Source organism: Phanerochaete carnosa, assembly GCF_000300595.1.
Source record: "Phanerochaete carnosa HHB-10118-sp unplaced genomic scaffold PHACAscaffold_11, whole genome shotgun sequence".
Lineage (NCBI taxonomy): Eukaryota > Fungi > Basidiomycota > Agaricomycetes > Polyporales > Phanerochaetaceae > Phanerochaete > Phanerochaete carnosa.
This window is the reverse complement of record NW_006767638.1, coordinates 388,121-399,042: the sequence shown is the minus strand read 5'-3', so window position 1 is coordinate 399,042 and position 10,922 is coordinate 388,121. Positions and strand designations below refer to the sequence as shown.

The following is a 10,922-nucleotide window of genomic DNA, read 5'->3' as shown; positions in this document are numbered from 1 at the left end:
AACAGCACTTCTGCTGAACTTATATATGCGCAGTTTGCCCTGGCTATCATCAGCCAGTTATCCTGTCGCATGCTGAATGTCTTACGCTGGATGATTATGTCTATTCTGGCTGTGGCTCTGAGTGTGGTCTCAAGCATGTCAAGTGGAAAAAACACCGAAAGTCTGCCAGCAAGCCATCCAGTGAAGGTTTGCCACAAATGAAAAGGAATGCACAAAATGAAACAAATTTAGAAAAAGCAAAGTCTCCCTGGACATTTGGCCAGCTAACTGCAAGCATTATTGATAAGGCTTTCCATAGAAAATTTCCTCATCTGTGTATAGTGATGTGCAGGCCTGGCTTGGGCTCAAAGCCCACAGTTGGGCTTGTGGCGATGCCAAGCTGAGTCCTGAGTCTGAGCCAAGCCTGAGCCTGGCCCAAGCCGTAGGCTTAAGCCCGGGCTTGCCAAACTTAGGACAAGTATTTATATGCTACAAAAGTGAGCATATTTGTATGTAATAGGCTGCTATTGCATGCACCCACTGTACTGCAGCCTTCAGAGAGCATGCAATCGTGCTATAAGCCATGTTATGACAAGGTTCACGAAGGGGCACCTACGGTGAATGCCAGGCGATGGTGCACAATTGCGCCTAGTCACACTAGCAGGGACTGCCCAGTCTGGTAAGTCAACATTTTGTCTTGTATGTGTATATAAAGCCATTCTTACCATGTTTTGAGCCCAGGGAACAGCAACACATTTGGTGCACCCAAGCCTGGGCTTTTGGGCTGGGCTTGGGCTTGACTACGCTCCGAGCGCGGCCTTGAGCCCACTGCCAGGCTTGGCTCGGGTCAGGCTTTTTGAGCCAGGTTTGGCAGGCTCGCGGGCTTTGAGGCCCGGCCCGCACATCACTATCTGTGTAAGTCAACAATATTTTATTTTGTCCCACCTGGTTAACATATATACATTTGGGCACTCAGCTGAAGAGGTTAATGACTCTTCAGACATTCATTGGCAGACTCTTGCCTACCATTCCAAGACAGTCAAAATGATGGAACTCTGAAATGAGTGGTTTGCACTGCATGAAACGGGAAGTTACGCAGTGGCATAACCTGAGCGTAACATGTGGATTACATCCAGGTTCTTCTCAGATCACACCCAAATTGTGACATAGGTGAATCTCATGGTAATTGCACAATTATGAAAGGATTACAGTCAGATTTTGATGGGATTTCACTCAGATTACACCTGAGCGTAATTTCTGTCAACGTGAGAGGTTATCCACTCATGTGTCATTACATAATCCAGTATGTTGAGATTTGGTAATTTTATTAAATGCTGCCTCTCCTTGCTCACTGTGACACTGGCCATTTATCTCGTTATCACACCAACAGAATCAGGTCTAAATCATGTCTATTGAATATCTAAAAGTACAAGATAGGCTGCGTGCAACATGACAAGTTGATGGGTGCATGCGTGGGAGGTGTGGGTATCTACTTGACGCCGCGTTGCTGCCTCACTTGATTCTTGCATTAAATATTCTTGAACATGGGCACGCACATCTGCAGATGCACCTGAGGCTATGGCAGTAAATGAAAGAGAGCACGAGGATAGCCAGGGAGATATGCACCTACACTGGGCAACAAAGTGACCACTGCTGCAACCACCAGCATCTGGCAAGTGCATCAGTGATGTCATGCGCTTTGAAGTCCAAGGATGACACTCACCTTGTGCTGACACAGGTGTTGCCCACTCATTGCATTCATCCTGAGGTGTCATGAGAACAATAACAAGATATAAGGGACTCGGCAGTGTGTGCACCAGAATATACCATGGAAGAGATACTTGTGGCGATAGACTTCACGCAAGCCTGTTGTGGGGGCACATCAGCACATGCTACCGTTTACAGACTAAAACTACTTACAATATGCACGGCAGCACTGACCACCTTGTCGAACAACGTGTCAGGCTGTGGATATCAGTTAGCAAGACATGTCAGGTAACAACAAATTATGTACCAGCGTGTGTTTGGGATAGCAACAGTACGGACAATACACGGTGATGCAGAAAACAGTGAGGCACTTAGCAAGAAAGGAAGGGTAATGAGGGAGTGTGATTAAGTGGTTAAGCGCACGCAGAGAGCACTATCGGTATTTATGTCGGGCACAAATGATTACTGACGAATGGATAACTTATCAGAAATATATTTAAGGAGAATAGGGGAGCTCTGCTCTGCATGAACGCTCGCCAGTGTAGTCTGGGTGGAATCTGAGCGTAGCCCAGGCATTACGACGAGATTTCGCTGCCAGCGTAATCTAATCGTAACAGGCGCAGAATTTGGGAGTTATCTCAGACTACGCCGAAGTTACGCTTCGGCATAACTTGCCGTTTTGCGCAGTGTTGTGCAGCATCCCAACATTAGAGAAACCACTGGACCTACCGCCAGTGTCACATGCAAGGAAGAAGACAGCAAAGAAGTTGTGGGGGCTACAACGGAGCTGTCTGGGTGTGTATTGCTTTGTATTACCACTGATAGCATTGTTGAGTCTTTTCAGTTCCCAGATTGATTCCATTGACAGCTGCAAGACCGCACCTTATCTTCTACCTGCTTCGTCTGAGTCTGTAGCAGGTACCTTTGGCTTTGAGATGGACTAGCTATTTCTCTCTGCCTGTTTACCACCACCCATACTCTTATCAACAGCATAGTATCAAGCCATGTTACTTAGTAGTGCATTAGATTGGAGCTGTTCCTGTGCTCCGACGCTTCATCCACTTCGTCTAGTGACTTACTAGTCTAGCGACATGAAGCATTCTATTTGCAGAGCCAGACATGAAACTGAAGAGCAGAAAAATTACGAGGACCAGAGAAATTATTGAGTGACGGAGACATGCGATTACTGCAGGAATCAATTACAGAGGCCGTGAACATAAGGGCGACCTGAAGCGATATGTACGCGAACAAAGGGTCTCTGAGTGATGATGAGAAATTGCAATGGAAGGAGCTGCATGTGCGTGAATGGTATATGATACACGAGTATGATGCGAAAGAATATCCAGAGCATAGCAAGAAGACAAAGCGTTTATGACACAAAGAGGGGGCAAAAATATAGATATCACAGGAGAGGAAGGGAGTGAGGAGCATTCACTGCACGAGACACCCGCTCTTGTCGCCCTTCGCTTCGCGTCTCTTCCCGCTGTCCCGCATGGTGCCCGAGAACGTTTCACCTGTTGCGGCAAAGGACCGTGCATCCTCGGTGTCAACCATGGATACACCCGAGAACGAGGTCATTCTAGAAAGCCGGTGGTCGGTGCGCTCTCCGACAGAGACATCAGTCTCCACGATGGAGATCGCGGACCGACGCACGGTCTCGGGTCGGCTTTGGAAGCTCTCGGCCGTCACGGCGCTGCGCAGACTCGAGCTTGGCGGGGATGTGCTGCTGCTGGCGATAGAAGAGGGGCGCTCCTGGACTGGAGGAGGCGGGTTGCGTCTCAAGATTGAGGTCTTCCGAGATAAGTTCCTGGACGGGCTGGACGTGCTGGTCTGGTCAGTGTCGTTATGGTTGTTAAGGGAAGATCGGGAGCGTTTGAAAGCCTTAAGAACTTTGAAGGCCGTAGGAGGATGGTGAGGAGGCGGAGGCGAATGTGGAGGCGTAGTATAAGAAGTAACGGAGGCATCGACACTGGTCCTGGAGGACATTCCGGCATCGGACATGGGCGTTGGCGGGGTATGGAGCGCGCTATGGGCAGCAAGGAACTCGAGAGGATTGCTGAATGCACTGTTGGGAGTCCCATTCTCCGCATATTGGGCGTAGAGAAGTAGCTGGGCACGAAGGTCACAGGTGGGAGGAGCATTATGGGAACAGCGAGTGTGGCAGATGAGGCTGCACGATTCACACAGTACGGCATTCTTCTTTACACTTGAATGGCAGACGCGACAGATCACCGCTACATGAATCATGTCAGTAATCGTATCAAAAAAACTAGGCCCGAGAACTTACGCTTCGCAAAGGTCGTCTTCACAAACGTATGGTCACGGGGGGTGAGAGTATCGTGAGATAGCCGGCGAGATATAGGCGCCTGCGGCGCAATCTCAGGCGTAGAACGAGGGGTGACGCGGTCAAGCTCAGGCATCTCAACCTTGGCGAGGTATTTGATGACCTCGGACTTCTGCAGATCCGCGCTGACGCGGCGCAGGAAGGGAATGCTGTCCTGCGGGCGGATTTCCTTGTTGTGCGCAGCCCAGTTCTGCCTGAGCCACTCGTGCTCGCACAGATCCTCTGCGTTAGGGCGCATGCCGGGGTCCTTGTGAAAGCACTGGCGCAGAAAGTCCTTGAGGAGACCCGAGCTGCTATCAGGGAGCGGAGGCATATCATCTTCGACGATACGGAACATGACTATAGCATGCATAGCTCAGTAAGAATGTAATGATGCCTGAACAGTGAATGATACGCACCGGACATAGTGTTGGCAATCTCGCCGTACGGAGGACGGCCCGTCAGTAGCTCGATGACTGTGCAACCAAGCGACCAGATGTCCGACTTGGTGGAAGCGCCCTTGAGCTCGATTACCTCGGGAGCCATCCAGTTCGGCGTGCCGGCGACATCCTTCATCTCCCTCTCCATCGCGCGTAAGTTGAGAGAGACACCAAAGTCCGAGAGCTTCACGTTCCCGTTCTTCGTCGTCAAGATGTTAGCAGCCTTCAGGTCACAGTGCACGACATCGCTCTGGTGCAGGTAGTGCAGACCTTCCAGGATCTTGACGACGTAACCCGCCACGAGACGCTCATTCAGCTTGCCGAACGCCTTGAGGGTCTGGCCGAGCGAGCCGTTCTCGGCGTACCTGCCGACACACGTCAGCACATCTCACAAAACGGCGTGGCAAAATGGAACGTACTCGAGCACAATACTCAGTGTGTTTTCATCCCTAGCCATGCCCTCGTACTTGACGATGCTCGGATGTGAAAGACTCTTAACGAGATCGACCTCCTTCATGAGCTGCGAGATCTCCTCTTCCTTCAAACCATCCAAGCCGATGCGCTTAACAGCAACCATCTGACCCGTGTTCAGATTCAGCGCTCTGTATACCGCTCCGAACTGTCCTCTGCCGATGCAGTTGCCAAGTTGCTAGGAGCGTCAACAGTCGGTCAGCAGTCACGCCGACGGTTACCGCAGCACTTACAAATTGTGTCGAAAGCTTGCCGTCCTCCTTGACAATCAACGTCTGGCGGACAGCGCTGCCTTCGTTCCGGGGCATGAGATCGCTCGCACTCGCAGTGCCACTGGCGGCGCCCAAGTTGACCATGCTCTCGAACCGCGATCGACGAGGCCTCGCGCCAGAATCGTCAAACGACTGTGGGCGGGGTCGCCGCCGCGAGCTGGAGCCGTCGATCTCGCTCTGGAAGCGGCCTCTGGGCATGCGCGGACGCTCCTCTGCCAATGCACCCGACGACGTCTTCGCGACCAGGTCTGGCGAGAAGTGCACGGCCTGCGACGGGATCGGCGACGCCTCGCCCGATGCCCTCCTCGATGGGAATGGTACAGAGATTGTGTCGTCGCTAGGAGGAGGCGGGTCCTCCGAGTCGTTGCGCGGGATGTAGATGCCGTTACGATTCATAGGGCCGGCCCTCGTGCTGCTCCGCCTGAGCATGATCCTCGGGCTGCCAGAGACGCCGCTACCATCCGGACTCGAATCTCCGCGATGCAGGACGTCGGACTTGGACAACAAGCCCGGCGTGTCGACGCTGTGCCTCGACCTGTGACTTGGCCGGCGTGAGAACTGTGGTAAGGACTCGACACTCCCATTAGATCGCGATGCACCACCGAGGACAAGCTTTCGCGGCGGCGAGATGGACAGCGGCGACGCCGGCGGTGACAGTGGTCGAGGGGATTGCGATAGTGGAGATGGCGGGCGCAGGTCCTCTTCGTCCAAGAAGGCGGTGCTAGGCTCCCTCTGAGCAGGAAAAGCATCCAAGAAATCGTCCGGCCACTTGCCCTTCCCCATCCTAATCGCTGACAGCTTGGGTCTCTGCGGTGCTGGTTCCGCCGAGCCGTTGCCATTTGAACTTCGTGTCCGACTCGCTGCTTTGGCGCTCGTACTGCTATCCTCTACCTCCTCGATCACCCTCGTCAGGTCTGCAACGGCAGTCTCACTCGGCCTTCGCTCGCGCGGAGGCCTCTGTAACTCTGCACTTCGCCACCTGGACATCTCCTCTGCGAGGAACTTGGCATCAGTCTGGCTGAGCGAAGTGTTCTCCGACGGAATATACGATGTGGCCTCGGTGGTCATTGTCCTGAGCGTCCCGAACCTGCTGTTCTGCGACTCGCTGTTGCGCCTGCTCCGCAGGTCCAGAAGGCTCGAGGTGCCCGTGGTGTCCGTCATCTGGCTGGACGAAGTCGACTGGCGCATTGCTGAAGAAGGCACCAGCGAGTCTGCCAGCGAAGCACGAATGGAGTCGCCGACCGATGCCCGTGTGGAGTCGGCCACAGAGGTCCTGTCCGCCGCCACTGCTGCCTTGGGGCGCAAGGGGGTCCGAGACGGAAGTCGAGGTGCTTGATAGACATCATCTGCCTCGCTGTCGCTTGGACCTTTGGAGCTCTCCAGATGTCCCGCGGTCTTACTGCCCTCTGAGTCCGACTCGTTAGGGCTATCGGACCGCACCGTCGGTAGAGTGGGGTGAGGCGGGCTAATTCGCTTCCTCTGCCTCGGTGTGCCAAGCGTGGGTGGAGAAACGGAACGCTGTGCCGTGCCAAGATTTGGCGTCGACGCAGCTGCCCTGTTGAGGGTACCGTGACCGTACGGATTGTTCGGCGATCGATGCACTGGCGAGCCCTGACCCTGGATAAACTTCGACTTGTCGATTGATGGGAACTCCGTAACTCGTAGCAGCGCCATGATGCTCTTCGCAACGCGGGCCATAGAGTCTGGCGTACTCTCGATGAGATCATCTCGGTGAAACAACTCCTCGGGGGGAACGCCCAGGGACGAGCAGGCGGCGAGAAACTTGGTGACGTTGGACGTCCGCACAAACCCATCTTCGCGCTTGTCGACTCGGGAAATGAGACCGGGATGCAGCTTGTTTGCGAGCCTGCAGGAAAAGGGCAGAGACACGTTGAGTCGGCGACCCGTGCTGTGCTGCGGACGCCGAGGGTACAAGAATAGAGAGAAAGGACGCACTGGCAGAGTACATAACCGTCCCGCAAGGCCTCGCCGAAATGCCTTCGCTCCCGCTCCTCACCACCCGCACCCAACCCTGTTAACCCGCCAGGGCTCGCTGGACTCGGCTGACTGGTATTCACAGACCCCATCCCGCTCTTTCCCCATATCCTCTCCAACCTTGCTAACGACCGCAACCGAACCTCTACCTCTTCGTACTCCTTCGAATCCAATCCAAAATCTCGTACTTGCGATGGCGGCTTCAGCATTTCCTTGACAAGCAAACTAGACGCATTCCGCACGAGCTCGCGGTGTTCAGCTGTGGCTGCCGTTGCCAAAGACGTCGTGGAAGCGTTGACGCCGCGAAACTGTCCAAAGACAGGTGAGTAGTTGCGTTGTGAAGGCGATGGCGCACTGGGTCGTATGGATGTGGAAGGAGAAGCTGCGCGAGATGTAGCCGGTGAAACGCTCCTTCTGGGGACTTCTACGGATCGCCGTAGGACTTCGCCAGATGGTCTGCGCACTGCTGTAGGTGTGGACGAAGATAGGGGGAGATGCGAGCTTGATACCGAGGCGGACGGCTGTTGAGCTCGATGTGTCGGAGTGCGAGAAGGTGATCGATGTTGCCGTGGATTCAAGGGACCCGGGGCTGTTGATGAGCCGGGAGCGTTATCTCCCAAGGGCAGATGGCTCGTGCTTGCTGCGGCTCGCTTCGTAAGTGTCGCCGCAACGTGTCCAGCTTTCGGTGTTGGCAATGGTGGTATCAAGTCTGCCGAGCGTGGACCCGCCCGCGTTCGACTTGAAGTCGACGTGTCCCGCTGAGAATCAAGTGAAGCACGCCCTCTCGGTGTTCCGGCGTTGGCTAGTACGGTCGACACAGGTGGTGGTCTGTGCTTGGGAGCTTTGGGTTCCACCGAAGGTGAGGACGTGCCGTTGGACCGAGAATCTCGCTTCGCAGCTAGGGGAAGTGGGGTGCTGATCCCCTTTGCGTTGATGGTGCCTTTGTCATTCGCTTTCCTTAGTCGTTCCCGGGGTGGAGAGATCAAAGCTGAGACATTGGAGGACGACGCGGCGGGCAGCGCGAACGGCTGAGAGTACGGCGACGGGAAGGCCTCCGAGGCGAGATGGACGGCGGGTGAAGACATGCTTGCCTGCCGGAGCGATGGCGCCTCGAAGGGTGTATGGCCTGCCTCACGAACTTTGCCCTTGTCCCTATCTCTCTCCACTTTGTTCACTTCTACCCTGGAGCCGGATGCAGCGGGCAAGGCAGCTAATTGGGCAGTGGGTTCTTTACCACCAGGGCGGCGGAAAGAAACCTTAGATAACATGCTTGCTTTCGATCTCTCCTTCGTTACCACCACGTCCTCTGACCCTGGAGCGGCCCTCTCCTTGCCCTTGCCCGCCGAGATCGTGCCTACTTCATCCACGGATGCTTTGCTTCGCAGCCTACTCCCTGTGCGAAGGGTATTCTCAAGCGACGTGCGCAGGCGACTGAATGTTCGTTGACGGTTTTCGGATGGCGTGGGGGAGGACGGCTGGGAATTTGATGGCTGGTGCCGAGATGGAGACGCGACAGCTGCTCGACGAGAAGACGGCGCGTCTATGTTGGATGAAGGCGCCATATGAAAGGGACCGGAGATGTGCGCGCTAGGTTTCTGAGAAGGCAGGATTGCTGTGGCCATGAGCGAACGTGTCGGGGGGAACGATGCGTTTTGGGCCCGGTAATGCTAAGACTGTCGATCATGCGGGGTTGAAGAACACGAGGAGACAGAGAGAGTTCGCGAACACGATGCACGGTCAATGGAGATGCAGAGCAAGGAGTAGCGAGCCGGACACTCACCTGAGCACAGGGAACGCTATGACATACGGTGCCGACCGAGACAACTCCGACGGTTCTGAAGGAGAACTAACCAGAAGAGTCGAAGAGCAGTAGAGAATGGTCATGCAATGTGCGGGACGGTGGAGAGATTACGACAAGGCGCGAAGCGATCCGAAGAAAGTTGGATAAGCCGTTCGGAATGCGTCCTAGTGATCAGGAAACTGCGTACCACCAGAACGGTCATGCACACTTGCAAGCCAATGAGTGTCGTCGAGGTCGTTCGCGGGGGAGAGTGACCTCGTTAAGGACAAGACGAAAGGAGTGGGAGCGCAGGCTAGGAGAGGAGAGAGAAAGAGGATGCGAGGCTCTTGTTAGCGAGCACGCTGCCAAAGCCGAGAAGCGCTTCGGCTCAATTGCGGCGTCTGCTGATGGAAAGCAGATGGCTTCCTGGGAGTTATACCCGCGCGACGAGGAGGACACGACGAGTTCGAGGAGGCAAGGATGGCGGTACGAGTTGATTTAGCTAAGGCTGCCTGAGTGCTGACCAATTTTGGTGGGCCAGAACAGGGGCAGCAAAATATACACTCTCAAGCCTAAAACCGAGGGGAGGCTCGCCTCGCGAGTCGCCGATGACAAGAGACAATCTGAGCTACCGCAGCCCTCGACTCCGACAAGCCGCGATCCGACGGCACGATCCGCAGACCCAAAACCTCTGCTCTCTCCGCCTGGGAAAATCCACCACATCGAGAACTTTCTTCCCGTCCGTCGTCGCCCTCCATCCACATCAGAATCGCAGAACCTCCAGAAGCACGGACGGGTCAGCTGCGGTCATCGGTGTCTCGCGCGCCTTGCTCATTTGATCATCTCCGCCGTACGATGCTCGCCTCGGTGCGCCACATTGCGCATCCACGGCGCGTACGTCCGCGTTCGGATTTCAAAATCAATCGGGACTTGAATTGTTACCTCGCGACGGGCTATGACGAAATGTGCTATGCTATCGCTGTTTATCAGATACATGACGAGCAAAGGACATGCGCACCCCTCTTGTACTTTGCCTTCAACCGGGGCGGTGCATTTTCCCCATGATCGTTGAAACGACGCAACATTGTGGGTGAAACGACGCCGACATCGCGACAAAGCCCGGTAAGTACTAAGCAGCGAGACAGAGGCCACTACGAGAGTGATATCACGAACCTTGCCCACATCTCTCACGTCGAAGGGCGCGCGAGCAGTCTGTCACGTGAAACGTGACGCGCGCGTGCCGTTGCCCGACGCCGCGGGGTGGGCTGTGTAGCATGCCCGCCGGCGAATACTCACCGTTGGACGGTTGGAACGCCGCGCTTGCCATTCAATCGTTTGCCAGGCCCGGGGGGCGGCATGTCTCGGATGCCCACGAAACGCGTCATACATAGAATGACTCGGACGGCGTACCTGAACATCGGTCAACTTCCGGACAAACCCCACTCCGGTCAAAGGCATAGTTACTGTACAGCCCGTGCGCTGGGACCGTGCGGACAATTCAAGTCCGCGCCGTCGAGAGCTCTGCAAGTTGCGAAGCTCCGAAGCTCAGTTCCTGAAGGCTGTGGAATTATTAACAAGCTATGCAACCACTTACTGGACTTCGCCACACGCCGTCGTTGGGGAGACCTAGGCCTGTTCTGTTGTCTAAGACTGAGCAAGCATCCCGACACTGCTGTGCCAGAAACCTGTGCAATAGCATCGGTGTTTAAGGGTCTGTGGGGGCTTGACAATGTCTGATAGACCAGGCTAGAGCGCATACAATCAGTTCAAATGCAGAATCGGCGAAGCAAGACGTGGAGGTGGGAAGAGGACAGATCGTAGACGCCGGGTTGCACACTCGGCGCTACTTTCAAACTTGAGCTCAGAGAACGCCGCGTGCTGCTGAGACTAGTGTCGAAAGTCGGACCTATGCAATCTGAAAATTTCTCATGGCTTTGCGGAAGAATTTTGTGGTA

General features: G+C 54.9%; 1 protein-coding gene across 1 annotated transcript; it reads right to left on the bottom strand.

Moving 5' to 3' along the window:
• Window positions 1–2,799: 2,799 nt before the first annotated feature.
• Window positions 2,800–9,296, bottom strand: PHACADRAFT_263766 (uncharacterized protein). Its single transcript, XM_007400669.1, is given in 7 exon segments — window positions 2,800–3,920; window positions 3,974–4,369; window positions 4,429–4,814; window positions 4,869–5,098; window positions 5,154–7,059; window positions 7,149–7,241; window positions 7,261–9,296. The coding sequence occupies 7 exon segments, from the start codon at window positions 7,293–7,295 to the stop codon at window positions 3,118–3,120; spliced, it is 3,849 nt and encodes a 1,282-aa protein (XP_007400731.1). The 5' UTR covers window positions 7,296–9,296; the 3' UTR covers window positions 2,800–3,117.
• Window positions 9,297–10,922: the final 1,626 nt, after the last annotated feature.